Source organism: Cryptococcus depauperatus, chromosome 7 (genome assembly GCF_001720195.1).
Source record: "Cryptococcus depauperatus CBS 7841 chromosome 7, complete sequence".
Classification (NCBI taxonomy): domain Eukaryota; kingdom Fungi; phylum Basidiomycota; class Tremellomycetes; order Tremellales; family Cryptococcaceae; genus Cryptococcus; species Cryptococcus depauperatus.
Genome location: NC_089474.1, coordinates 499469 through 525462, shown reverse-complemented (window position 1 = coordinate 525462; position 25994 = coordinate 499469). Strand labels below are relative to the sequence as shown.

The 25994-nt window shown below is 43.8% G+C and overlaps 14 protein-coding genes across 14 annotated transcripts; 8 read left to right on the top strand and 6 right to left on the bottom strand.

The window, feature by feature from the left end:
• Positions 1-1157: 1157 nt before the first annotated feature.
• Positions 1158-1391, bottom strand: L203_105527 (uncharacterized protein; the record flags this gene model as incomplete). The annotated part of the gene is made up of 1 exon (XM_066214894.1): positions 1158-1391. One exon carries the CDS (start codon positions 1389-1391, stop codon positions 1158-1160), a length of 234 nt encoding a protein of 77 aa, XP_066070991.1.
• A 1368-nt stretch (positions 1392-2759) lies between these two features.
• On the bottom strand, positions 2760-3908 carry L203_105526 (uncharacterized protein; the record flags this gene model as incomplete). Its single annotated transcript, XM_066214893.1, has 7 exons — positions 2760-2773; positions 2840-3096; positions 3149-3216; positions 3263-3356; positions 3399-3519; positions 3576-3700; positions 3763-3908. The coding sequence occupies 7 exons, from the start codon at positions 3906-3908 to the stop codon at positions 2760-2762; spliced, it is 825 nt and encodes a 274-aa protein (XP_066070990.1).
• A 531-nt stretch (positions 3909-4439) lies between these two features.
• Positions 4440-5229, top strand: L203_105525 (thymidylate kinase; the record flags this gene model as incomplete). Its single annotated transcript, XM_066214892.1, has 4 exons — positions 4440-4566; positions 4613-4721; positions 4770-4857; positions 4906-5229. 4 exons carry the CDS (start codon positions 4440-4442, stop codon positions 5227-5229), a joined length of 648 nt encoding a protein of 215 aa, XP_066070989.1.
• A 265-nt stretch (positions 5230-5494) lies between these two features.
• On the top strand, positions 5495-6501 carry L203_105524 (uncharacterized protein; the record flags this gene model as incomplete). The annotated part of the gene is made up of 6 exons (XM_066214891.1): positions 5495-5611; positions 5659-5735; positions 5791-5938; positions 5998-6214; positions 6265-6321; positions 6374-6501. The coding sequence occupies 6 exons, from the start codon at positions 5495-5497 to the stop codon at positions 6499-6501; spliced, it is 744 nt and encodes a 247-aa protein (XP_066070988.1).
• A 362-nt stretch (positions 6502-6863) lies between these two features.
• Positions 6864-8692, bottom strand: L203_105523 (uncharacterized protein; the record flags this gene model as incomplete). Its single annotated transcript, XM_066214890.1, has 10 exons — positions 6864-6982; positions 7051-7256; positions 7310-7501; positions 7568-7690; positions 7743-7909; positions 7963-8125; positions 8178-8236; positions 8295-8364; positions 8413-8551; positions 8608-8692. The coding sequence occupies 10 exons, from the start codon at positions 8690-8692 to the stop codon at positions 6864-6866; spliced, it is 1323 nt and encodes a 440-aa protein (XP_066070987.1).
• A 242-nt stretch (positions 8693-8934) lies between these two features.
• L203_105522 (uncharacterized protein) lies at positions 8935-10768 on the top strand (the record flags this gene model as incomplete). The annotated part of the gene is made up of 5 exons (XM_066214889.1): positions 8935-9246; positions 9301-9590; positions 9642-10227; positions 10279-10456; positions 10500-10768. 5 exons carry the CDS (start codon positions 8935-8937, stop codon positions 10766-10768), a joined length of 1635 nt encoding a protein of 544 aa, XP_066070986.1.
• A 202-nt stretch (positions 10769-10970) lies between these two features.
• Positions 10971-12199, top strand: L203_105521 (uncharacterized protein; the record flags this gene model as incomplete). Its single annotated transcript, XM_066214888.1, has 6 exons — positions 10971-11137; positions 11295-11313; positions 11365-11587; positions 11639-11858; positions 11906-11975; positions 12026-12199. 6 exons carry the CDS (start codon positions 10971-10973, stop codon positions 12197-12199), a joined length of 873 nt encoding a protein of 290 aa, XP_066070985.1.
• A 913-nt stretch (positions 12200-13112) lies between these two features.
• Positions 13113-14029, top strand: L203_105520 (uncharacterized protein; the record flags this gene model as incomplete). Its single annotated transcript, XM_066214887.1, has 3 exons — positions 13113-13170; positions 13222-13802; positions 13850-14029. The coding sequence occupies 3 exons, from the start codon at positions 13113-13115 to the stop codon at positions 14027-14029; spliced, it is 819 nt and encodes a 272-aa protein (XP_066070984.1).
• A 1401-nt stretch (positions 14030-15430) lies between these two features.
• Positions 15431-15982, bottom strand: L203_105519 (uncharacterized protein; the record flags this gene model as incomplete). The annotated part of the gene is made up of 3 exons (XM_066214886.1): positions 15431-15732; positions 15779-15860; positions 15905-15982. The coding sequence occupies 3 exons, from the start codon at positions 15980-15982 to the stop codon at positions 15431-15433; spliced, it is 462 nt and encodes a 153-aa protein (XP_066070983.1).
• A 377-nt stretch (positions 15983-16359) lies between these two features.
• L203_105518 (uncharacterized protein) lies at positions 16360-17930 on the top strand (the record flags this gene model as incomplete). The annotated part of the gene is made up of 3 exons (XM_066214885.1): positions 16360-16390; positions 16435-17366; positions 17415-17930. 3 exons carry the CDS (start codon positions 16360-16362, stop codon positions 17928-17930), a joined length of 1479 nt encoding a protein of 492 aa, XP_066070982.1.
• A 304-nt stretch (positions 17931-18234) lies between these two features.
• Positions 18235-18898, bottom strand: L203_105517 (uncharacterized protein; the record flags this gene model as incomplete). The annotated part of the gene is made up of 2 exons (XM_066214884.1): positions 18235-18524; positions 18574-18898. The coding sequence occupies 2 exons, from the start codon at positions 18896-18898 to the stop codon at positions 18235-18237; spliced, it is 615 nt and encodes a 204-aa protein (XP_066070981.1).
• A 992-nt stretch (positions 18899-19890) lies between these two features.
• On the bottom strand, positions 19891-20281 carry L203_105516 (uncharacterized protein; the record flags this gene model as incomplete). The annotated part of the gene is made up of 4 exons (XM_066214883.1): positions 19891-19915; positions 19983-20028; positions 20083-20215; positions 20267-20281. 4 exons carry the CDS (start codon positions 20279-20281, stop codon positions 19891-19893), a joined length of 219 nt encoding a protein of 72 aa, XP_066070980.1.
• A 425-nt stretch (positions 20282-20706) lies between these two features.
• On the top strand, positions 20707-23001 carry L203_105515 (uncharacterized protein; the record flags this gene model as incomplete). The annotated part of the gene is made up of 10 exons (XM_066214882.1): positions 20707-20927; positions 20974-21008; positions 21054-21084; positions 21134-21235; positions 21282-21336; positions 21384-21440; positions 21491-21667; positions 21711-22384; positions 22439-22738; positions 22803-23001. The coding sequence occupies 10 exons, from the start codon at positions 20707-20709 to the stop codon at positions 22999-23001; spliced, it is 1851 nt and encodes a 616-aa protein (XP_066070979.1).
• Positions 23002-24591: 1590 nt separating this feature from the next.
• L203_105514 (uncharacterized protein) lies at positions 24592-25556 on the top strand (the record flags this gene model as incomplete). The annotated part of the gene is made up of 7 exons (XM_066214881.1): positions 24592-24621; positions 24667-24715; positions 24769-24795; positions 25109-25237; positions 25297-25333; positions 25394-25417; positions 25478-25556. 7 exons carry the CDS (start codon positions 24592-24594, stop codon positions 25554-25556), a joined length of 375 nt encoding a protein of 124 aa, XP_066070978.1.
• Positions 25557-25994: the final 438 nt, after the last annotated feature.

The following is a 25994-nucleotide window of genomic DNA, read 5'->3' as shown; positions in this document are numbered from 1 at the left end:
GACTTGTCATCTCCGCGTCCGGACATTTAAGGAGGATTGAATATATTTCAGATTTTATTCATTTTGTGCTTATTATTAAAATAAACTTTGCAACATTTCAAGATTTTGATTTATCTTTTCATTTCAGATTTGTAAAAATTTATCAAAGAGCTTGTAAGTATACTTGTTTGGCCAAAGCATTTGATCCCCAAGAAGACAATTCTGTTTTATATCCACGTCCGGGGAAATCACTATTTTCCCAGATCCTCTCAGCCTGCCTGATGCCTTTCGTCTTGAAAGCTCAGAATGGGAAGTTGGGATCGTTCGGATGATGAGGTGTCTTTGTTCATAGTTACACTGAGGGATCATCTAGTTTTGGATCTTTGATATTTGAAGGGTAAAACTGACTCAATCGTTTAGGTCTCGTGCTCCAAGTGAAGGTGGCTTTGATAAGAGGCTTTATGGATTGCGGTACTGTTAATTGGCATGGGAAACACATGCATACCTACCTGACGCTTATGTTGATCAGCCAGTCACGTATTCGAACTGTCTATCATCTGTTGCCCAAACGAACTTTACAGATTAACCAAGTCGTAGTGTGATAGAGAAGAGAATAATTACGTGTAAGAAACTAGGAATTCCTAAAGTTGCGTATGTTTGGCGTCAGAACTTATGACGCATTCAAACGAGTTTTTTCGCTGTACACTAGAATCTCTTTTTAATGATTGCATCAAGAGAGAAACATTTCAAAGTGCAGATTACTTGATCACGGCTTCATATTTCCAAAAGCGACGGTCGGCTTAGGGCCAAGTACCCGCTCGTTCTCCCTACGTTTATCCACCTTCTGATGCTTGTCCTCCTGGAGCTTCTTGGCAATACGAGAACCCAACTTGAAAAAGGTCTCGATGAGAATTTCCTTCTTGACAAGCTCAAAAAGCTTAGCGAAAGAATCAATGCTCACACCAGCGAGGACATATGGCCATTTTGCCCGCAAAGAATGCGCCTAAGAGTGGCAAAGAGATATACAGAATCTGATCTTTGGTCAATATCGACGTAGGATGGAGCGGGCTTGACGTTGTACTTTGTGGGCAATGCTCGGAACTTACGCATCTTGGGGTCACGCATGTAGCCCAAGATCATGATGGGATGTTTTTCCCAGTGAAACTGGACAAGCTCGGCTAATTCAGCTTTGGCGTGAGGTGAATGAGGGTCAAAGGTAGGAAGCTTTCAAGAAAAGTAGAATCCTCAAAGTCGATCTCAGGAAAAGTATTGGCGGCTGTACTGGCGATAAAGTTTATGAGAGCGGCGAGCTCCTCCTCTTTAGCCATGTACGGGTTAAGTTCAAGAAGCGGTTTTTGGCTAGCCATGGTTCGCTTGGCGAGGTTGGCTTGCGCTCTGAGGAAATGTGTCATGAATATTAGCAATAATTAATATCCACGCTCTGTACCAAAAGGTCACAATAATGCAATCTACGTTGCATTATTACTTATTGGCTATATTCCATGGATTAATTCCAAGGTTCTGACAAAATGGTGTTTAGGTAAAGCAACTTTGTAAACAAGCTCAATATCAACAGTCATCTAGTACAGTAAATCGGCATTGGTCCTGCTCCCAAAAAACTAAACTACTCACGTTGAATTTGTGCGGCTTCAGTGCAGGGAGGTGGTTGGCAGAAGGACTATGTTGTGAATATTAAGAATAATTAATATCCACGCTCTGAATCAAAAGGTCACAATAATGCAATCGGAGTTGCATTACTATTTATTGGCTATATTCTCTCTCACCATTCCAAGGTTATGACATTATGCTAGGTGAAACCCTAGGAACCGTCCGATGAGCCAATCTGCAAGCTTGACATATCGATAGATGGTGTTGACAGCTGAGAGTTGAAAAGTATTGAGTTTGAATGTTTATGTTACATAGAACAAGATAAGCATTGAGTTTGAAGATTTATCTTATACTAAACAAAATATGATAAGTTGAACATCGGCTTTTTGAGTTGAACACGCAAAAAACCCTGTGCAATTCGGACGAAATTGATCACAGCCAAATTTGCTTCCGTGATCACGACTCCTGTTCAATTCGTGAAAATGAACAATCCTAAAGAATAACCCAAGTAATGTTCGAGTTAGTCACCAGTCATTTCGGGATCATCAGGCACAGTTTTCCAGAAGATTCCCGAAGACAGTTACTATCCTGGATTCTTTTCATCTTATTAGTATTATCGAAACCTGGTAGTGGCTTGGATCGTCCCCAGTTTCCTTAAATAAATCATATGCGGTAACAGATGTGATGTAGATTGTACATCTTGTTGGATGGCCAAGAGATTATCCACTGAATGATAAACAGGCAAAACCGTCAAGGCAGCGTTGATCAGATATGCGCTTTGGCCAGATACTATCATGGTTGGATGGCGCAACTCAAGGTATCCAACATCGGCTGCGAGTCGTATACTGAGGCATCGCATCTGGGCATATTCTGTTCCCGCCTTTTGTCCGTTTCTGCGAGAAATGAGCCAAAAACGTATTTGATTAAGTCAGAGTCAAGCTTGTCTGGGGGGACCGAAATCAGTATCATGAATATAAATCACATTCAAAAACGAATTTATAGCTATAAAACCTCTCTCGCTTCCATCTTATTCATATAGCATGATGCATGAACAAGGTTTGTGCATATGCTTACGCTCGAGATCAGAATAGACGAATACAGTATCATGTAGTCTAATGGTTGGAGTGATATGCAATTCAGTCCATCCAAACAACACCAAAGCTACGCTGAGGTTAGATAGCATAGCCTAAGATCCCAATTTGGGTCAGACATTAGCAGTTGCGCACGTGCTATGTCCTAGAAGGCAACTCACGAGGAAGTACTTCAAGTGGTCGACTGATTTTCCATCCTCTTTCGGCTGCAGCTTTTTCTCCTTGACGACCAAATCCAAAGCCTCCAAACCGTACGCCAGGTTTGGTGCCAGATGGAAGAAGGGGCGACTCGGGAAGGCTTGTGTCGTGCTGGGAGTGTCCGTTTCGTCTTGGAGGGGTTTCCATGGATTTATCAGATCTTTTACTCGTTTCAGAGACCATGTCCCAAGCTGTGGCAGCTATGCGCGTCTGAGGTGTGCTGATAAATGTTTAGCTCCAAATCTTGTCGCTGCCAGGAGAGCGAAACCCACAGGGAGGAAACATTTTCCCACGAGAATATCTGTCTCTTCTTCTTGGCGTCCTTGCGCAAGAAAATTCCCTACTATCAGATAAGAGAAAGATTCATGGGATGATAAAAGCCATACGCTAAGAATGTTGAAACACCCCACGATGAAGAGAATCCAGTTAGAGATTTGAGGGAAGGAGTCGCAGTAGTGAGAGAGCACCTGAACGCCAACTCTGCTCGTATTAGCTTTCTGTTCCATCAATTAACAGACCTACAGCGCCTGGAAAACCCCAAGACATCCAAGCCCATAGGCAGATCCCAGCATAGGAATAAACTCATTAAAAAGACATTTGGGGACACCGATTTCAGACATAATCAGTAAGAGGCACTCAAACACTATGCCAGACAATTTAGTCGCGTTGAATCAAGACACATCCTTGAGCGCGACTTACGGATGAATATTCTATTTAATATACTCCAAAAAGGACCACCAGTTTGATCCGGGACGCTCGAATATTCATAATATTCACATTCATTGCGCCCATCTGCGACTGGATCCCTAATCACTTTGATATCGCTGTATAAATGCGTCAAATGTATAAGCGAATAAACCTTTTGACGAAAGCAGCCTGCACTTACGAAACCATCACCTTGATGTTGGCTGCCAGCACCAAAAGTAGAGCGATAATACTGACAGCTCGAAGAACATTGAGAGCAATGAACAGTGGGCCTGAAGGCTTTGAAGAAGGGAGAAAAGGTTTCATACCCTTCTCGTTGGTAGGCATGGCAGTAGCGCGAACAATAACGGTTTTTATCAATGAGAGTTCAAGTCCAAGAGTTGGGTCGTCCAGCGACAAGAAAAGATGGCTACAAATGCAGAGTTAATGAGCGACAGATACGAGATGGATGAAAAAAGTTTATAGACGGATGACTTGCATAGTCATGCGCACACTCTATATAACACTTACAGAACCTTTTGTCAGCCGGCAGAAAACACATGATGAGAGCCATCTCAAACCATTCAAAGCGCATCGAGAGACTTGGGGATGATACTTGTTATATCAGGTGCTCGTTGTGTTTGCGAAACACTCCAACACATACCCCTATTGCTGACGACATGATACGATGGAAAGAGAAAATATATGGATTACAAGAAACGAGAAAGATGAGAAATGAAAAAAAAAGTTGCCAGATAACAATACGATGGTGGAGGTTCAGTCAAACACGTTGAACGGGGCCCCGCTTTTAACTACTTATAAGTAACAGAATGAATTTTGGAAAGTTGCAAGATAAATACCAACATCAATACACAAAAAATGTCGCAAAGAGGAGCCTTCATTGTCTTGGAAGGTCTTGACCGTTGTGGCAAGTCAACACAGGTGGAGCGGCTGGTCCAGCATATACAACAGTCGGGGCGAAAAGCCAGGCTGCAAAAGTTTCCAGGTAGGCAGCTATACCTCTCACTCGCCGTACTTATATGTCTGGTCAGACAGAACGACAAGCATTGGCAAAATGATTGACGCATACCTCCAATCCAAAACCGAGATGGATGACCATGCCATTCACCTTCTCTTTAGTGCGAACCGATGGGAATGCGTGTGGGTAGAAACATTACTTTTGACCTTGCAAATGTCTAATGTATACAGAGAATCTATACTCAAAGACATTGAAAATGGAATAACCGTCATTGCGGATCGATATGCTTTTTCTGGCATAGCATTTTCGGCAGCCAAGGTCGGTATTGCGCTCTTCAACCCCTGTACAGCAGCTCATCTTGACTAGGGTCTTTCTTTTGAGTATTGCCTACAGCCTGACACTGGCTTGCCTCTCCCAGACGTCACTCTCTACCTCACCCTCTCGTCTGAGGCAGCTTCCAAACGCCCCGTCTTTGGAAGTGAGCGATACGAAACTATTGCCATTCAACAGGCTGTACGCGAGCAGTTTAAGCTGGTCGCAGACCAAGTTGTTCACCGCCATGGCCCCGAGAGGTGGATAAACATCTCTGCCGATGGATCCATAGAACAGGTATGGAAGCGTATATGGAGTGTTGTCAGTAAGACTGTGGATGAGCCAGAGGGACATATTCAAGAGCTTTGGAGTAGGTGATTCATGATTCTTTTAGCTGTACTGGTTGCTCTCTACGGCATATCTCTCGTTAACTGCTCAAAATCAAAAGTCAACAGCAAAAGATGCATTCGTTGTGGAATACTTTATACCGACTTCGGGCAATGGCCAAAACTTGCGGTCAATGGCCGATATGGGACGGTTGTTTATGAACGCATAAAAGCCGGTTTGTTTTTAATTTTGTCGTTGTGTTCGTAAAAGCTCATTTGTTCTTTACAATAGTTTTCAAAGTCTCTATCTTGCAAGAATGTCTACTTTTCAAGTGGCTGAGAAGAAATCAATGCATGTTCAAGAGCAAATTCCTGTTAAGGCTGTGCAAGGTTCAGCAAACGCCAGCACGAATCATTTGGATGTAGAAGAAGAGGTCGGGAAGGAAATGTTTTTAATTTTCAAGACTAACGGAGACGATAGCTTGCATTCTATTCATCTTATCACTCCAACAAGGTTAACCAGATCATTCACTTTATTTGCATTCCTCAGATCCTGTGGTACGTGGTCGTCTCCACTTGCCTGGCACCTTGGTTCTGATCGTTTTGCTGGTAGGACGTGGCTAATCGTTGCCGCCCATGTTTCGCCACCGGGAGCTAAAGCTATAAACTTTTGTCTAGGCTTAACCTTCCAGCCAAACTTGGCATTCGTGTGGATGGTGTCGTACATGACATACTATATCCTACTCGACCCATTTGGAGGAGTAAGTGTAACTTTGTGCAAGGCGCTTTGCAGTACGCACACTCATGTCTGGTATTCTAGCTGTCATACGTTCCCGTAGGGACCGTTTTGTACCTCTCTGCTACCTTTGTGGCCAACTCTCGGCCTTCCTGGCTGCCTGGAGTTGATAGCAGTGAAATCTCTCCATCAGTGTTACCTTTTACTCTGGCGGTGCATGTTTGTGCTTGGGTAGCCCAATTTATAGGGCATGGCTTCTTTGAACACAGGGCACCGGCTCTGACAGACAGTCTTGTGCAAGGTGAGCTATTTTATCGGTCAATAACCTTGACGCTAATCAGACATACCAAGCACTTGTGCTTGCACCTTTCTTTGTCCATTTGGAATCGCTGTTTTATTTCTTCAATTGTAAGTCTCGAGTTTTGCAGTGGAAGGAGAGTCGCTTATATATACAATTAAGATAAGCCAAAACTGCAAAAAAAGATCAAGGCAAAAGCCGACTTGAGAATTAAGAGATTCACACAAGAAAAGAAGGCTCTGAAACAAGCCGAGGCTGTCGTAGCGACAGATTCTGCTAAATCAGAGTAATCTGCCGAGGCGAGAGCCTTGTTCATGTGCGAATCAATGTACATATCTTGAGAGCATCTTGTTGGACTGTTGATCTGTCTCCAATTATTGGTGTAAGATGTTGGATTAGTTTGTTATGTCGTTATGTCGAATGATTTTGTTTGTTATATCTTGTTTGCTTTGAAAGTTATGCTGTGGGGTTTTTGTAATGCACGCATGTATTCTCATCTTTATCGTCTTGTAATCAGGTAGAGGGTAATTCATTCTTAAATGAGCAGCTCCAAAGGGCGGCCGTTTTTTTTTTGCTCAACTGGGGGTTACTTAAGAGGGCATAGGTATAGAGGTCTTGATGACCAATGCATCGTGGTAACCAAGATCGTCAATCAAATCTTTATGGAGTTGTCCAAAACGATAGTCTTTCCCACAGGAACGACTGAGAACTGTTCTTCTTTCACATCTAACTTCTTTCGTGCCAGATCTAAATCTAAAGGTGGTTTGTTATCTACCACCAATAACAGGCAGTCAGCATACATGTCCTGGGTTTGTGACAATCAGATAGAGTCAACTTACAAGCTTCATCACTCATAAGCCAAGTACCCCAATGAACCCCAATACTCTTCTTGACATGCATCTGCAGTGCCATTCTGACTGCGCCTTCAGGGTCGGTATGTTGAAGATGCATGTGCCACCTAGGTTCATAAGATCCTATAGGAATCGCTGCCAAATCTATGGATCCGAGTACTCGACCAACGGCGTGGTAAAGCGTCGGTGAATATCTAAATGTTTCAGCGATGAACATGTTTGCTGGGAGTTACTAGACAAAGCTTACCCAGTGTCACCCAAGTGGATGAATGATCTGGGTGTTTCACTGTCTGACTTGACGTGGAACGCAGACCAAAGAGTAGCATTAGTGTCGAGAGGCGATCGAGCTGACCAGTGCATGTTGGGAATGGCTGTGATGGTGAATGTCTTTGGAGGTTGATTGGGAAGCGAAAGCATATGTTTTGTCTCTTGCCACCAACTATACCCATAGTCAATTCCTTGTGTTTCACGGATACGAGTGCAAGACCAAATGAAATGAACGAACTCCAACTCAGTGACTCTTGTAGCGCCATGTTGCCGTAGAAACGCCCCTACGCCCACGGGTGCTATCCATTCGCAGCTATCTCCCAGTTCTTTTATTGCTTCTGGATCAAGGTGATCATAATGGCTTGTTCCACAAATAAGCTTTATCTCATTTTACAAAAAAAAATTAGACTTGCTTATGAGAAACAAGTACCACGTCTACTCTCTTTAAGTCATTTAGGCTACACGGTGGTGGCCGTAACCGCTCAGGGGCGAGTATCGAAGGTATCGTACGGTGTTGAAGGGCCGGATCTGTAAGGATGGCTAGTTTATCCAGGGTTACATATGAAGTCGATTGTCCCAACTATGGTAACGCATCCATCAGCCGTAGTCCATAAGCCAAAATCATAATCTCACCCAAGTGAAAGTGAATTTGTCAGTAATGTCGACATTACTTCCTCCACTGTCATCTTCTCGACTAGTAGAGCCAGCCTGAGATTCCTCAGAAGTCGGATATAGAAGGTTGAAGTCTGGACGTTCAATAGGAAGATCGGGGATTGGTCTATCTGCAGGTATGCCTCTGCATCTTTGATTTAGCAATTGATGTGTATTAAGGTCTTCATAGCACTTGCCCGTTGTAGAAAACCTTCAGCGTGAGCATAGAGATGATTCCTTTCCAGAGAGCCCATTCCTGATTTCAACCGCAATCAGTTAAGCGTTATATAAATGATTGATAAGAGAGTCTTTACCCAAGCACCTTGTTCTCTCCATTCGACATATGGATTCCAATATCGCCCAGCAAACTTTAAGCTTGAATATCTTGCTCAAGTATCAGCTAATGACTGTTGCCATACAAACAAAGCATGCCTCTTTTTCAACGCTTCTTTTTCTACTTCAGTGGCAGGCTTAGTATAATCAGGACCTTCGCTCAGCAGCTGTTCTAGTTCTTTTGCAAGTGCCTTATTTCGCTCTCTTATATGTGATCTCCTCAACGTATCAGTGTAGGCTATTATTTTGTGCTAGTCATCCATATTTCAAGATTGTAAAAAGATAATAACCTACCGTAATAGCCAATCCATGCACCCGTCCAGGCTACAGGAATAATTATAGCAGCACGCTTTAAGCCTCCCAGACTTATAGTTAACATATTGCGCTACTCTTGCGATATGTAGTTGAATGCTTTCCAGTACACCTAGCACATGTCTATGAATTTTCCAAGAAGAATTTATAATATATAAACAAAAGTGTAAACAAAACAAAAAAAGAATTGATGTTGAAAGTGGAGGCTAGTCACCACCACGTGGCAAATTTCTTTTTTCTACTTGTCTTGATATTTTAGTAATGTATTTCATTTTTAAACCTCTTTGCTTTAAAAAACATTATTTTATAATGAGCTATCTAATATATAGAAGACCGATCCAATATGCCCTAACAAATAACCTTCTACGGTCTTTGATAACGTCTGGCCGTCACTACTCTGCCGCCACTGCTTCAACAATACAACCTCATCAGTATCCATCATTTCAGCGTCTCTCTGCAACTCTTTCTTTGAACCAGCCATGTTTTGGAGCTCGAGGAGATGAAGTGGAATTGCTGAATGAACCAAGTCTGTTTTATCAACGGCTAATCGAGATGATTAGTCGGGCAAAGCGAAGGATACTGATTAGTACTCTCTATATTGGGGCAGAGGAAGGAGAGCTGGTAGCGTCGTTATCATAGTTTTGTAACGAACAACAGCTAATTCTGAATGTTTAGCTTGAGTCCATCAAGGCCGCTCTCACAAATAACCCTCAATTACGAGTGATGTTTATCCTCGATTACCATCGAGCGACTCGACTAGCTCCACACCCGAATATTCCGCCCTCAACAGCTCACTTGCTATTACCTTTGGTCGAGCGTTTCCCAGAGAGATGTGAGGTCTGGTTATTTAGAAGCCCCAAGTTAAAAGGAATAATGGAGAAGATTGTGCCGACAAGATATGATGAGGCATGGGGTACTTGGCATGGAAAGTGGTATGGCGTTGACGATGAGGTAATTATCAGCGGGTGAGTACCTAATATATGCACTTTGTCTCAATATGTTGACCCAATAAACAGGGCTAATCTTGCCCACTCTTACTTTACCAATCGACAAGATCGATATATCCATTTCAAATCAAATCCCGGCTTGCTATCTTATCTCTCTTCGTTGACTCGTCTATTTACGCAATACTCATATCTATTGAATCATTCAACACCACCCCATATTTCACCATACAATATCATTCCTTTACCATCTCCAGACGACCAAGCGTCAGCTCCAGCAATCGCGACAAATCGCTCTCGGGCCTCACTAATATGGTCATCTCCCTCTCTGCATCAACGTGGATTTGTTCCTCATGCTTTGGCAACATTAACTGCTTTTCAAAACTCATGGCGTGCATCCAATGTTTCCCGCTCAAGGCGGGTAGACATTGATACTTGGTTCTGGCCTGTCTTGCAAGCTGGCGTCTTGGGGATACGAGAAGAGGAAAAGGCCATGGAAGAGGTGTGGAAAGCGGTAACGGGATGTTATCAGAACGAAGAAGGAAATGAGCAAGTCGAAGTTGATCTGACGAGTGGATATTTTGGATTGTACAGACGATACAGGCAAGCAATCATAGAGTCACCTGCGCCTGTCAATATCATTGCGGCGTCACCAAAGGTCAGTCATCGACTACAAGGGGTTTTATAACATTGATCAACTTCATTATAGGCCAACGGGTTCTACGGATCTAACGGTTTCTCTCGGCTTATTCCAGAAGGATATACCCTTTTAGAAAGCAGATTTCGTCAGAACACAATAAAAGCAGGCAGACAGTGGGATGCAGAAAAAGGAGTTGGCGTCAGATTGAAAGAGTGGGAAAGAGACGGATGGACATATCATTCGAAAGGTGACTATCATTCCTAATTGTATATCAACTAATAATGAACCAGGCCTGTGGGTTTCACCACCGTCCAACAAACCATTCTTGACCTTTGCCGGGTCTTCTAATCTCTCCACTCGGTCCCTAACGCTCGACACAGAGCTTTCTATGGTTATGATGACCTCTTCTCCTGTATTGCGACGAGCTCTGCAGAAAGAGATACAAAACTTGCACACTTACGCCGTTGACGTCGGAGAAGAAACGTGGAAGCTGAAGGAGAGAAAAGTGAGCTGGCTAGCATGGGTATTGACTGCATTGGGAGTAGAAAAGATGTTGTAGTAGAGAATACATTATAGATGGACCATTTTTACTTTTCGGTTACAACAAAAGAATGCCACTTTTGATATGACGGAATTTCTCAAAATATGACGTAATGAGGCGATCCGTCATCACCATTTGCTTTCTTATCTATTCTTGATTTGTTTCTTATTTCTGTTTTACATTTATAACTCAATTCATTTTTCAAACCACCACAGTAACAATGTCTACCACAGGTTACACTATTCACGTCGCGGGTCTCGCCCCAGAGACTACTGAAGACAAACTCCACGACTTTTTTTCATTTTGTGGCAAGCTTACCAGCGTGAAAAAGACTGGAACCACGGCCGACATTACGTTTGAGAAAATGAGTGCTATGAGGACTAGTTTGTGAGTTCAAAAAGCTACCGGTGCTGGGAGGAAGGATGATTGGCCACAATCCAGTACCACGGTACTGGGGCACAGCTTTTCAGGCATCCTCCCACTTCAACTCTTTCTGTGACCTAACGGGGTATCTTGCTGACGCACATGGATTTTTCATCTATAGGATGCTTAATGGCGGTACTGTGAGTTTTTATACTATTGGTCACTTCATTGCTAATGTTTTTCATGTTCAGCTCGACGGAGCGCACCTCGAAGTGACTTCTGCTTTAGACGGTGAAAAAAGCCCTTCTGTCTTGCCTACCTCTGCCACAGGATCATCTCCTATTGGTACTGGCATTGGCGCTGATGGACCTCTTGGACAAGAGGATAAGCCCAAAGCAGCTATCGTTGCAGAGTACCTGGCGCATGGCTACGTGTTGGGCGACCACATTATTCAGAAAGCTATCGACGTTGACAGTAGGTCTCTGTTCAGTCTTTTGTCCAAACTTTGCTGACTAATGCTTGCAGACAAACAAGGCATCTCTTCTCGCTTCCTCAATTTCTTCAATTCTTTAGACTCTACAGTGGGCAACAAGGTTGTAGGCGAGAACCAGACTGTTTCGGCCAAGCTGCAAGAACATGCTGCCGCTGCTGTAGCCAAGACTAAGGAAGTCGACCAGAGCCGCGGAATCAGCGCCAAATTCCATGACTACTACAGCAAAGTCTTTGGTACCCCTATTGGACAAAAGTGCGCAGATACCTATTGAAGAGATGGCTATGCTGATGAGACAACAGGGTTATCAAGTTTTACACTAGCACACAAAAACAAGTCCTTGACGTTCATGAGGAGGCAATGAGGATTGCCGTGAGTTGCTTGATTGGACAACCGTCGGTAATGCTGATTGAGAGATTTAGGAGGAAAAAAAGAGGACCGGTCCTACCACTGTGCCCGCTGATGAACCAGGATCTTCACTTCCTAGTGCCGACGTCAAGGCTGATATTGCTTCGTCCACTACCCCATCCGTTGCCGCCGCCTCTGTTGACCCCGCTGCGGGAGTCGCTGCTGTGCCTCCTCCTTCCAAGGTTTAGGAAATGAGCAGAAGACTATCTCGAGTATAACTTGTCTAGTATATGGATCTGAATAAAAATTACTATAAGATAGTGCTGCACGCTCCAGTATGTAGGATACTCAAGCAGACCAGAGGATTATTATTGAAAATGAATTTTGTTGCCCTCACAAGTCTGGGATACCATGTGCATGCCAAACGACAGTAATACGAGTTAAAAATCTAGGCTTCAAAGAGCCATGCCCGCAGCCCCAGAGTAGTCCTGATCGAGTTACCCTCCTCGCCACAAGTGCAGACGAGGCTTGTTGTAGGGCGTCACCAAATTGCACTAAAGCCATACAGTTGGGTTATCACAAGAGACAACACTTCCCAAACAGTTTGTTGGGCATCATCATGAGATGAATCAACCTGCAAAGCGACCCACCCGTACCCATACCAAGTTTCTCAACTCCCATACCCTCCACTCTACAGGTTTCTCAGGGACACCACGAAGGTTGAAGAGAAAAGAAACGCATTTCTAGTCGGGCACAACTCGGCGATTGGCGTCGAGGGTCCGCAAAGACCGGTCTGTTCAAGCGAACAGGGGGGTTGAAATTCCAGGACCTTGGCCCGCTCATGAAAAAAGTGGATGACTGAGCACCACTCTGGGCGTAGTGAGCATTGTGACCTTGAAGCTATTGGCCATCTATCAGTTGACTCTCTTTGCAGGCCAGTTTTTTTTACTTACCTGCGAGGTTGAAAAGAAGAAGAGAAAAGAAAAACAAGATTAGAAATAAAAAGTAATTGGAATGCTGGCGGAAATTGGCGGCGTTATTTGTTCAACATGATAGATTAAATGGGAAGCATATTTAAAGTTTGTGATATGTACTTTCTGAAATTTCAATGAACAAGGCTTGAATTCATATTGGCATTGTAACTCTACAAAGTAATCAAAAATGTTATTATCTCAGCCCTCAATGTTTTGTAGAATATCGGCTGCCACAAAAAATGCAAGTGGGTCAACCAAGTGTACTCTCTTTGGTACTTGCAAACTCATCTTTTTAGGTCTGCAGAAGCGTCTTTCTTCCACAAATCCACCACCACTCGTAGCCTCTCTTATTCTCTCTCGCCCTCCGCTCATCACGCCTACACAAACTAAACTGGAATCCACTTATTATTCCCACTCCCGAGCCATCGCACACGCCTTATCAACTCCCCTGCCTAAAGAATTCTACTTCAAATCTGGATCTTTACCTTTGCGTCGACACCTCGTCAAGGAATATGAGTATACAACTGAGATATATGGCAAAAAGCTGGCCAGAAAAGCTCCGGATGTTGGTGATATTCCTCAAGAAACAGAATACGAGTTGTTTGAACGAGATCATTGGGAAAAAGCCGACGTGAAGCGGGGAGATAAAAGTCTGGAACGAAAACCTGAAGAAGAGATATACTGCGTTGTGGTGAAGGGAAAGGAAAACGATGGGGAATGGGGTTTTCCTGATGTGCAGGTAGGGAGATTAGAAGGACTGAGTGACGCCGTGGAAAGAGGAATTACTGGAGTTGAAGGATCATTAGGAGGAAAAGGTATGGACAGCTGGTTAGTTACTAGGAAACCCATCGGGCTATGGAAGGAAGGAGAAACAAGAGTATGTTCTGTTTTTTGTCGACTTCTCACAATGCTGAAACAATACAGACGTTCTTTATGAAAGGCCATATTCTCGCAGGTGAACCTACTCTCTCATCTGAGTCCCCATATTCATCTTGGGCTTGGCTCACCCAAGCTGAAATTGAGGATCGGCTGCGGACACAAGGCAACGAAAAGCTTTGGGAAAGTATCAAGGGAATATTTGGAATCCCAAGTGAAGAGACTTAGAGTGGTAATGCAATGGGCATAGGCATTCAATCTGCTGCTCTGCGTGTATTTCTTCCACAAAGTGTCATTTCCTGCAAAAAGTTAGCTAACAATCTGGCTGATACCCTCGCTTATGTCTCTTGACTATGAATTCAAACGGACCCATAAACCTTCCTTTAAAATTCTCTTAAACTGATACTTTATTCAGACAATGCAAAGCTCGCTTTGATTGTCAACACAGCATCAGCTATGATTCATATTCTCTCTTTGCCTCTTCTTGCTCTTCTGTCTCCACCTTGGTGTGTTTCCCAATTTTCTGGTATTCTTGTTCCTTGAAGTAAGACTAGTCCGCCAATGCGAGACTCTAGATCTATGATATGCCAACATAAAAGGATGAGGGATGATTGAGCTATAGCTAACGCAAATGGCTGACCTGAATACTAAATTGGTCTGTCAATGTCTATTAATTTTAACAGGATATTCAAAGTAGCCCAGAATACCATGCGTGATCCAATAGCCCAACTCATAAACCTTTCTTTTTCTTTCTTCAAGCTATTCGATTACCTTTCAGGTAGGAATACTTCGGCGTCTTCACCCCACACACTGGCGAACAATGCATAAGGACAGTAACAAAGATAATGGAAGTGTCTGCGGGCATATATTGGAGGCAACCGGGTGAAGGTAAAAGAGACGAACGTGATGTGCGACGGATACTATGATCTGTATTAGTAATGATACCATTGCTAAAGATCACTGAGAGCTCACTTGAGCGGAGCCGGAAGAAATAAACCAAGGACTCCATTGATAAAGGCTCTGTCCAAAGACCAATAAATACTGCATATGACGAAGGTAAGCGTGAATGCATAGACGCAAGATGTGAGAAGAGATGCCAGCTTTCGAGGAAATTAGTCAAGAAAAAAGGACGGCAATGGATATAAATTTGCAGTGTGTTTAGAGGGGAGTAGCACGTGAACTAAGTGATCTTCTATCACTTTACGATCTGAGTGGTGAAGTTGGCATTGATAATGCGCCATGCACTCGTCATGAAGGACCATTGGACGATCTGTATAGCGCAGAAATGTTCTCTTGGATATGGCAGGTGGTAGGTATATGTCTGATTAGTTACATTACAATGTAAAGTGGTGAGACGAAAGATCAAAATCAGGATACAATATCTTGAATACAAGATAAAAGTTGTCAGGGGATGTTTGATAATTTTCCTCTACAACTAGCTGAGAGTACCTCTATATTTTTCCTGTGGTTATAAACATTTCATAATGATTCGAATTGGTTTGATGATATATAGATACTTTCTTCGATTTTGGCTATTAGTAATTGGGTAATACTCGGGCACTCGCCAGATAAAACGATAAAAGGACATTTGCCTATCCGGTGATGCCAATTCATAAGCTGTCGGCATATCTAGGTTTGTGGTTTTTGAGCTGCCTCTATCGCCTCCTGTTTGGTTAACTCTGCCACCTTGAGTGATTCAAGAATTATTCCTGAGCCAGTCGCTTCTACTCTTCTACTTCCTGTTTTTGCTTCCTTTTCTAGTAGCTTCCTCAATTTACTAGGTTTTACTGAAGGATGAGGAATAGATGTTGGTATAGGCTCATTAGGGAACTTGCGAGTATCTCTGGAGATGATGGAATGTAGTCGGAAAGCCTTGCGTTTAGAAGTTCTATTACCATGAATAATGGTAACTTGATCATCTAGCCTAGCAACTGTCTTTTGTAAGCAATGGTGGACATATAAGCCAATGTATCTTACGTTCTCCTTCATCGTGTACGAGGTATTTCTTGTGTCTCTTCATTTGCTTCAAGATTTTGGGATGTTCAACTATCCGTTCAACCTGTAGCTGTCAGTTATAATCAACAAAACTAACCTGCGGCATACAGTGACTGTCGCTGTCTTTCTCATAACCCCTACATGGGTGACTACTCCTTTGAATATGTGATTGGGTTGGTACTGCATGTCGATTTGTTTAAAGAGAAGACGTGAAATGACAGAGCTATTAAAAGTTACTTTAGTAAAATCCCTTTATTGTAATATTACGTAAACGACACCATGTCACCCAAGTGACCTATTTCCGGTTGTGGGTGGCAGGATTTGAGTTGACGCAACCTTTTTCTATTCTTTACATCTTTTTATTCTTTTTCTTCATCTTTTCAATTTGCTGCTTTGTAAACGTTGTTAACGTTTGCCATCTCTGGCCAGCAGCGTTATTCCTCGTCGCGTGGCTAACCTATCGTAGCGACTTGAAGGTCCTCGTTTCTCAGCGAGTCATATCTTGGCGATTGCCGCCCAATACAACTTTACAGCTGTTATAACCCTGCTGTGTCATTGACAGAATGACTCTTGTCCCTCCAGGAGCGCATCTAGGTATGTCAAAGGACTTCTCTTGGAGTCGACTCACAGTTCCGCAGCACCCGTTGATCTTCCTCCTCCTCCACCCGCCGCTGATCCACGCGAGCCGCCTACGAATGTGACAAGACGAAGCGGCACACGTACACCCCAGAGGGTGTGCTCTTCTCTGTCCTCTCGGGATGTTTCTCCTACACGTAACAACAGGTCGCCTGGTTCCGAGCAGACTTCACCATTGCTTCAGCCTTTTCCTAGAGCTGTGTCCGCTGCAGGGACCCCGCCTCCTGCAGTTCCCATTCAACCGATTTTGGGGCTTGGACAGCACTTGTCAAGACCGTCATCGCCATCGTCTATCCATTCTTCCGGATCTGCTATTTTTGAAAGGGATATTGAACAACCATCTATGGCTTCTCTTTCACTTAATCCCAATCCACCCCACCAACCCCATACGCTCAAGCACAAACCGAGCCGCATATTACACCTTTCTCATGGCTCACCTCTGGATCACACTGTTCCAGCAGTTTTGGATGACGCCGTTGAAGCTTTGACACAAGGTAGTCAGGATACAGGAGGTTTAAAAGACTTGGAGATAGAAGCTCCTGCACCAAATGCTGGAGGGATGGCTAGACCAAGTTTATCGAGTCTTCCAAGTATAACTGGGCGCAGGATTCCTACTGGACATGCTGCCATCCTTGCAAATTCTTCTCGGAGCCCGTCGCCTGTCAGCATCAATTCTCGTACATCTTCTATGGCCTCTCCAACACAATCGCCTCCTATTCTTGCCCAACTCTCAGGCCAGACTTTCGGCACCGCTGCAGGGCCTGGCGGTACGGGCATGGCAGCATCACTGGCTAGTCCGGCAACTTCGACTCAAAAGATGCAGCACGCGAGTAGCGTTGCAAGGCCAGCAATGCCAATGCGTATTAGCACAGGGCCACAACTACCCGGTGGCTGGGCCTTCAAAGAAGGGAAAGGGGATGTGGTGAATAAAGAGGTACTTCTAATTCCAATGTCGTAGTACGTTGTACTGAATAAATCGTAGCCTCAAGCGTCTGTTCCCGCTCCTACTCCTGCTTCCATACCTCATCCAGGCCAAACATCCTCTCCGCTCAACGTGATTCCTGCTCATCTATCGCCCTCCAAAGTGGTCGGTAAATCTCAACACCATCGCCTTTCTTTTGTCTCATACAATGACATACTTCTATCTATCCCAACTCAGGTTACGTCCTTTGGAGAGATCACTTCGGGTACTGTATCACCGGAGCATTTGCCAGGAACAGTCTCTCCAAGTTTGAGCACTAGATCACCTGTTATATCGCCGCCTACTAATGGCGACTCACCCCTTCCCGGCGCCTCACCCAGTCCTGTATCCCTTGGTAACTCTGCAGTTTTTGGTCAGCAAAGCCAACAAAGCGCCCTAAAGAAAGTAGGGCCAAAAGCTAGTTGGGATGGGAATATAAGAGGTAGTTTTGGTCTCGGTGAAGCCGAATGGAAGAAGGAGGGTCTGGGAAAAGGATTAGAGCAGAGATTGGAAGATTATGCGCAAACTGAAAATTAATGGCAATACTTGTTTGTGTTTATAAACTTGGGAATCTCACAGAGCAAGACAAAGTTAATTGATCAAGAAAACGTGAAAATAAGGAGTTAGCAGTGACACAGGTGACGAAGTTGGATGGAGTTTGTACGTATGTGTGGGCCGGTATGATATGGAGGAAGAAGGAACAATGACTAATTGGATTCTCTTTTGCTTTTGTGTAGGACTTGCCGGCCATGTGACTTGATGTGCAGCCAGTGTGTAGTATGCAGTAGTAAACAGCCAACCTTGCACGAATTATACTTGTGATTAATGAGCACAACACAGTCTATGATTCTTGTAACCTTTTGATATCTTCTCTTTCCTTTTCTAGATCCTTGGTCCAGCCTAGACCAGCATTTGTCACACCCGCGCTGATAAGCCCTCCGATGACTGCTCGATGATATGCTATTCCTCTATTCTGCAGCTTTTTGATTGTACCCGACACGGCTATTACTCTCGGTATAACGTTGACACCGTTGAGCAAGGTAATAAAGGTGATGGCAGACCAGAGGAGACGGTATTGATGCCGGGCAACCCGGATGAACGTCAATGTTGTCAACGGCGAGTGATAGATTACTGTCAATGATTCTGTCAGATCGTCGCACTAGATTGATCAATCACTAACCTCTAAAAGAGCTTGCGATCCTTCCCCATCCCTCATCTCCAAAGACAGTTTGAACAGTATCTTTGATAGTTTTGTAGATCGTCTGGTTGCCTTCTTGTCCCAAACACAGGTCAGGAAGGACAGTAGGCACAATAAGTGGTAGGCGTGGGATTAATGAAAGTTCATGTTCATCTTCTTCCTGATCTGTCTCTGTGTCGTCTTCAACATACTGTGCATCAGAATGTAAAATGGATTCTGAGACAGATTTGGAAGAAGAAAAGTTGGGAGAGAGAGTAAGAGGCAAGAGGAATTCGACAAGAAGATATCGATTTTTGAAGCGTACCATTTTTAAGGTATTTTAGCTTGAACGAGGCATAAAGTTGGAGGCTGATGGAAAGGAGAAATAGAAATTCAAAACAAATAAAAAGCGAGATTTTAACATTGTTTAAAGAAACAAAGTGGAGGCTCATTTTTGGTTTGTCGGTGATCGCCGCCATAATCCATCCTTATTCCTCCATCTTTTGTCTTTACTATGAGGTATGTAAAAATGGATCAGTTCAAAAACAGCATAGCATTGCATATCTCCTGAGAGGCGAGCCTCGAGCACAGCACCTAATTAAACCGTTAAAAAAGTGCTTACTTTTAAGGCCAATTAGAGATGTTAGGTTAAGAAATGGGGCAACTTGGAACATAGGATGTATCAATCAAGATAGATGACAAAACAGAGCTCACCGACGAATCTCCTAGGTGAAGCTCGCGACTGGAAAACAAGTCGTATATCAACTAGTTGTCATCCTATATTCCAGGCGAATAGATACTGAACCAGTCTCCCCGTTTCTTTCTCATCGTTCTCAGCATCTTATGCTGATGTATGGGTGGTGAACGATGGGTACATCTTGTCATGGCTTGCGTTTGTCTTGTCTCTTGTCTTGACTCCGAGCCAATTAGGTGCCAAGGTTGACCGCTTCTTTACCTTGGCTTATTATCCTATCCCCATTCTTGACTTGCTCTAAGCTTCCCTTGCTTCAAATCCCGCTCACACTGTTGGCAGTCGCGGTCCGACCATAGGCATTTTGACATTCCCTATCCTCAACCTTTGTTCTGAGCGACATAGTTGGGCAGCGGCCATATATCCCAATCCTTGGTATTTGTTGCTACATTCTAGTTCTTTATCGAATACCACAAGCCAAGCTATACAGGCATACAACAGAGAAGGCAACGAATTCAAGGTTGCGCGACTTTTCAACGGTGTATCGGCCGATGATGCCAAAAGCTCCGTATGCCACCTGAACAACTCTTGTGTATTATGCTGGCTTACTTTCATAGGTAACCAGATTCCTACCCAGGTTGAAAGCCTCCTACCCTGCGATCCGACATTGCATGTTAGCGTAGATCCCAAAACGCAGCCTGCAGAAATGAGGGGCACTCACTCTGCAGCTTCCTCATCCCGCTGCGCAGGAGATGCTTCGTAGGCAACTTGGCAGCTGGCAGCGACAGGCCTCGAGCTCACCATGCATTATACACGCATACCGCAGCTTTTGACAAGAACGAGCCTGTACCTCGTCTTGGACAGACTCGTAGAGGCAGAACTAAAAGTCCTTTTCATGTCGAGCACAACCCCAAATGGGTCAAGCAGCCGGCCTGGCCATACATGCTGCCCAACCTGCGACCCCAAGGTTATGTAAGCGATCTTCAAAGCTGTCGTACAACTCACCGCAAGCCACGCCATGTTCACGTTGTTGGTGTATTCCATCCAAAAGTCCCTTGTTCGGAACAATCTGCTCTTTTTCTTGTCATGATGCATCAGAAGCCGCCAAAAATATCCATACCCGACAGTGTGACCCTTTTTGCAGTAAATCCGTCAAAGACTGGGCTTGAAAAGAAGAGTTTAAATAAAGTAGGAAAGAAAAAGGAAGAAAGAATGTAAATGATTGGAAAAATTCGAAAAAGGGAAATCATTATCAGATAAAAGATTTTTTTTCCGAGAAACCCCAAATTCCACATGTTACAATGTCTTTGAAGAAAAATAATAATAATATAATTCCATATCGTTTCTTTTCTCGTTTCTATTCTTTCCCATATCAACGTTTATCTACAACAGTCGAGCCATCGCCATACCAAGCGGCATCAACCAGTACTTGGCCTTCTTCCAACATGGCATTCTCCACTTCCCAGAGCAACATTGTCCACAACTCGCATGGACAAGATGACGCCACGAAAAGGGATCGCGCTGGAGACAAGAATAGCGATGACCGGAGAGATCTCTACTATGATGAGGATGATACTTCCTCTGTCGAAACCGTCACTGGGGTCAGCAAAGTCGAAGCTGCTGCCGCCGTATGGGGACCCAAGTCGCAGTGGTTGCTTTTCATCGGGTACGTTTAAGAGCAATAGGAGAGGAGAAGCTGACAATGGGTCAAGTATAGGTCTTACTGCATACATTTATTCTCTTGACGGTGCGCGACCCGCACCGATAGACAGATAGGTACTGATTCTGATAGGCGTGACCACTTGGCAATACCTTGCCTATGCGTAAATTTCAATTGGTCGTCCTCGCTGTCTGGGCTGACATTGCCTCTAGCACGTCTTTCGCTCTTCAGCATTCTGTTTCTGGTACCATCTCCACCGCTAATGCCATCATCATTGCTGTTGGTAAGCCGTTGATGGCCAAACTTGCAGACGTGTGAGTGATTTTATGTGGAAGGGATAGGATGCTAAGGCCGTTGCAGTTTCGGCCGAGGAGAAGCTTTTATCGTTGTGACTATTCTCTATGTCGTCGGCTATGTGAGCAGCGTCATATTGCTAAAGACTGGTATACTAAGATTGTTCAGATTGTCATTGCTACTGCCAACAATGTCGGCCAGATTGCTGGTGGTCAAGTCATCTATGTATGTACAAATCTATCACTGGGAGCTTATCAATGCCAACGCCGCGGCAGTCTTTTGGTTACACTGGTCTTCAGATGCTTCAGCAGATTGTCATTGCTGATATGACCAGTCTCAGATGGCGTGGTCTTGTCACTGGTCTTGTGTCTGCTCCCTTCATCATCAACAACTTTGTCTCTGCCGAAATTACCCAAGGTGTCCTTCCCAACTGGCGATGGGGTTACGCCATGGTACGTTTCCATTGTATGATACCCTCTCACAGACTATTCGTAGTTTGCCATCCTCGTTCCCGTCTCCCTCACTCCCATCATCATTGCCCTTATGTGGTCTCAACACAAGGCCGCCAAGCAAATGAGAATCAAACATTCTAAGCCTCCTGTCCGGAAAGGTTTTCTTATTACTGCCAAGGAAGCTTGTATAGACATGGACTTTATCGGCCTCACCCTTGTCGCTGCTTCTCTCGCCCTTATCCTTCTCCCTCTTGGCCTCGCCCCCAAGGCTGCAGAGGGTTGGAAGACACCCAGCATGATTGTCATGATTGTCGTTGGAGGCTGCTTGTTTCCCGTCTTCCTCTGGTACGAATCCAAGTTCCCAGCCAAGCCCATCATGCCTATGGAGTTGCTCAAGCGAGGTCCCGTTCTTGGTGCTTGTCTCATCGGCTTCTTTGACTTCGTTTCATTCTATCTCCAATACACATATTTATACAGCTATGTCTCTGTCACTGAGAACTGGACCTACCGAAACTTGACTTATTTTAGCTCAACCCAGACTCTTTCCCTTACCGCCTCTGGTATTTTGGCTGGTTTCATCATGTACGCTACCAGACGATTCAAGTGGATGCTCTTTGCTGGCCTTCTCGTCCGACTTTTGGGTGTGGGTCTCATGATTCATGCCCGGTCTGCTAAAGGCAACACCATTTCTCTTGTCATGTGTCAGGTTCTCCAAGGGTTAGTCTGTTTGTTTTAGCTCTCGATTCAATATAATACTGATTGATAATATAGTTTGGGTGGCGGATTCGCTGCTACGGCTACTCAGGTCTCTGCTCAAGCTGCCGTCTCCCATGCCAGCGTTGCTACTACCACTGCCATGGTTCTTTTGATCACCGAAGTGGGCAACTCTGTTGGTTCAGCCGTCGCTGCTGGTGTATGGGCTTCATTCATGCCCAAGGAGCTCGCCAAGCATGTTCCTACCACCAATCAAACACTGCTCAATGATCTTTACGGCAGCATCACCGAAATAACGGCCTATCCAATCAATGACCCTATTCGACAAGGCGCAATTACTGCTTACCAAAATGTCATGTAAGTGTCTTGAATGGTCTTGCTGATGGGCAATGAATTGACAATGAACATATTTTATTACCAGGTTCCAACTTGTCTTGGGGGCTATGATTGTGGCTATCTTTCCTCCCATTTTCTGTATCATTTTCACTCGCGACATCAAGCTTACTCGAGCCCAGAATGCTGTTGACTGTCGGGACCTTGCTGGCAGACCTATCGATGATCCGGCTTTAGATGAAAGAACACCTTCTGAAATTGGTATCTCTAGCGCTCCCAGAGTGTAAATCTACCTTTTGGGAATCATGCGTACCATTCTATAATCTCTCTTTCTTTCTTCTTTTAAGCAAGGGTATCGGAACTTGAGCAGACAGAAAGCAGTTACACAACTATAACATGCATCAGTCGTCTATCCGTTTTCTGTCATTGCATCATCTATCTTGTACGTGCAGAGCGATACCCTGTTCTACAAGAACATGAATTTGTTTTGTACAGTTACATTTTCTATGAGGCTTGAGTCTAAATAATTCGATAGAGAGGTATTCAAGAGGTTTATTTCGCATCCTAACTGCAATTGTGTTCTATATAACAATTCTGCCTTGCTGATGACACAAATATGAAAAATTGTCTCGCAGCAAACCATAATTATGCATTTTAACATACACAAGCGCTATGGAATGGATTTTAATAGATTCCATAATGCCTTTTTTCCACTGTAGCTTTGGTATTCCGAAAAGGGCATAGACGACTGAAATGAATAAAGTGCTTGAATCAGAACAAGGCGAATTCGTTAGGAGTCCAAACATGCTTATATAAGACTGTGTTTCATCCGTTTAAATAGTCAATAATTATCACAACACAGAAACCGATGGGTCTTGACCATCCATGGTCGGTATTTGCTAGCTTCTAAATAGACGTCTTGAATAACTGTCGCCCATACCGGCTGTCTGGTTGAATAAATTTCTTGTGGCTCCGTTCTTAACCTATCAAGACTTTGGTCATCCCAATGGCGCCAATTATGTAGCCGACTTTGTCAAAGTTCTAGATATTATCCTCTGATATCCCATGTTTGGCCGTTTGCGATAGCCTGAACCATTACCTAATTATCACTAGACCTTCACAGATTGCCATCGTATAGCTGTACTCGCTGTTAAAGACTAATTGAGGTTTTAGTTATCGTTCAGAAAACTGTATGCCAACCTTCTCTCTTGGTCTAAGATAGCCCGTTGTCTATGCCACATTATACAACTTTGGCGGATATGTTCTACAGTATAGATTGAGTATATGCCGGACAAGGGCTCGTTCTTTGGATCATTCTTATTCCTGCAATGTAGTCAAGTTTCATCCCTGAAACCCATCTTATTGAGCCTTCGGCCAAGTGTCATATAGCAAACATCCGAGACAGCAGCAACACGCTGTATGTTCTGAGATTGGTGAAATTGTAGATATTGGATAGCAATAGCTAACCTGTTTTCGATTCAAATTGAATAGTTGAAGAATGTGAAGAACATAAGGCGTTGGGATGTGGAGAGTATAGAAATAATGAATGAAAAATGTATCTAGTACAAGAATGCGTTTCTTGAATTTATGCCATGTAAACACAAAGTAAGTTGTAAAAATGCAAGAAATGATTACTGGAAAGAAAAGTCAGTCATGTCCCAAGATAATGTCCGGACAGTGTTCATACAGTAGCCACCATCGGAATTACTCTCGGAGTTTCTTTACATGGGCAACAGGACCAACCACTCACCGTCTCGTGGATTTTCAAGATTTACTTTAAAGTGGTTGTTTTCTTTAGACTACAAGTTTTTATTCAAAAAGTTTCCATCTCCGGGCCTTTTGCGTGAGTTTCATTATTATAATTGATTTATGAGGAGATGTCTTGCATTGAGAGATCAGACGAAGAGGTTTATTGTATATAACATGAGGAATGAATGCTAATGAAAGAGCAGATTTCCAACGATCCAAATAGGAAACCCCTTCCCAAAACTATCTCAAAATGTGAGCAGAGGCATAGAAAGGTATGAGAGTGACACTGCTAAATGGTCTTGTAGGGCTCACTCCAACGTTTGGTTCTCCCGGTGAGTATACAATCGATTTTAGGATGGTTTGTGATGGTACATTATGGGCATGAAGAGCAAGACGATGGATTCAGTGTCGTTTAATTGGATGCTGTTCAAAGAGAGGAAATCAAAGAGACAGCAGTATGGGGATAGTTCTGGTTTAACAATGGGCTTCGGGAGTGAAAGTTGCACGCAGTTATCTTGGATATGTTGGCGACAGTCCACCGAAGGTTCCCCCAGAAGCAGTCAAATTCACACCAGAGCCCTCAATGCAGGAAAGACAATGCTTGTGGCTGCCAACGAGAGCGAACATGGCTAATTCGGTACATAGCCCTAGGAACTATGGCAAGGGCTCTCGTCAGTGCCGACTCTGTGCTCACCAAGCTGGTCTTATCCGGTGAGCTTACATGCGGTCATTCTCTACGTACTGTTGCTAATGTGGTTGTTCTTGTAGCAAGTGGTATGTTACAGTATAGTTTAGCAAAAACAGGAACAATCAAGTTAATTAATCTATTATAGGGGTCTTGACCTTTGCCGTCAATGCTTCCGTGAGAAGGTGAGCTTTTAGTGATTGCGGGTTGCGCAAGATTGGTTCTTGACTGACAAATGCAAACAGTCGAAGGTCCTTGGTTTCGAGAAGGTCAGTTTGGACATGATTGGAAGTTATGTTGTTTATAAGCAACTCGCTGACTTTGTACAGTGCAACTAAACTATCAACGATGGAATCCGTGATTAGAAGAGGGCTGTTGGGTCTGTACGCTCGTGATGCTATGGCTTGATACCACATTCCTATGTTGCAAACTTCCAAGTCCATAATGTACATGATGCAATGATATGAATATAAAGTGAGAGCAACGGGATCAAATTCGGCATTTTCCTTGTGTGGCGTATTTTTGTCCAGAAATTTATCATCTGGCATCATTAGTGTTAATTGTGTGGACAATAACTTTTCTTCTTTACGAAAACCTTCAAAAAAGGTCTTTAATAGACAACAAACCATAGAGAGACGCTCACGTCAATTACGACTGGACACACTCAGATCAGGACAACGTTGTACTGTACCAACACACGAAAGACTGCTTGCTGTAATACTAGCTCCTCAACAATATTCTTGGGTAACAGCTCATTTGTGAGTAATGCAATATTGAGTGGCCTACCGTACTTACGCAACCTTCTTTTGTCTCTACAACTTTGTTCCACAGCTATCAGCGTCTCCT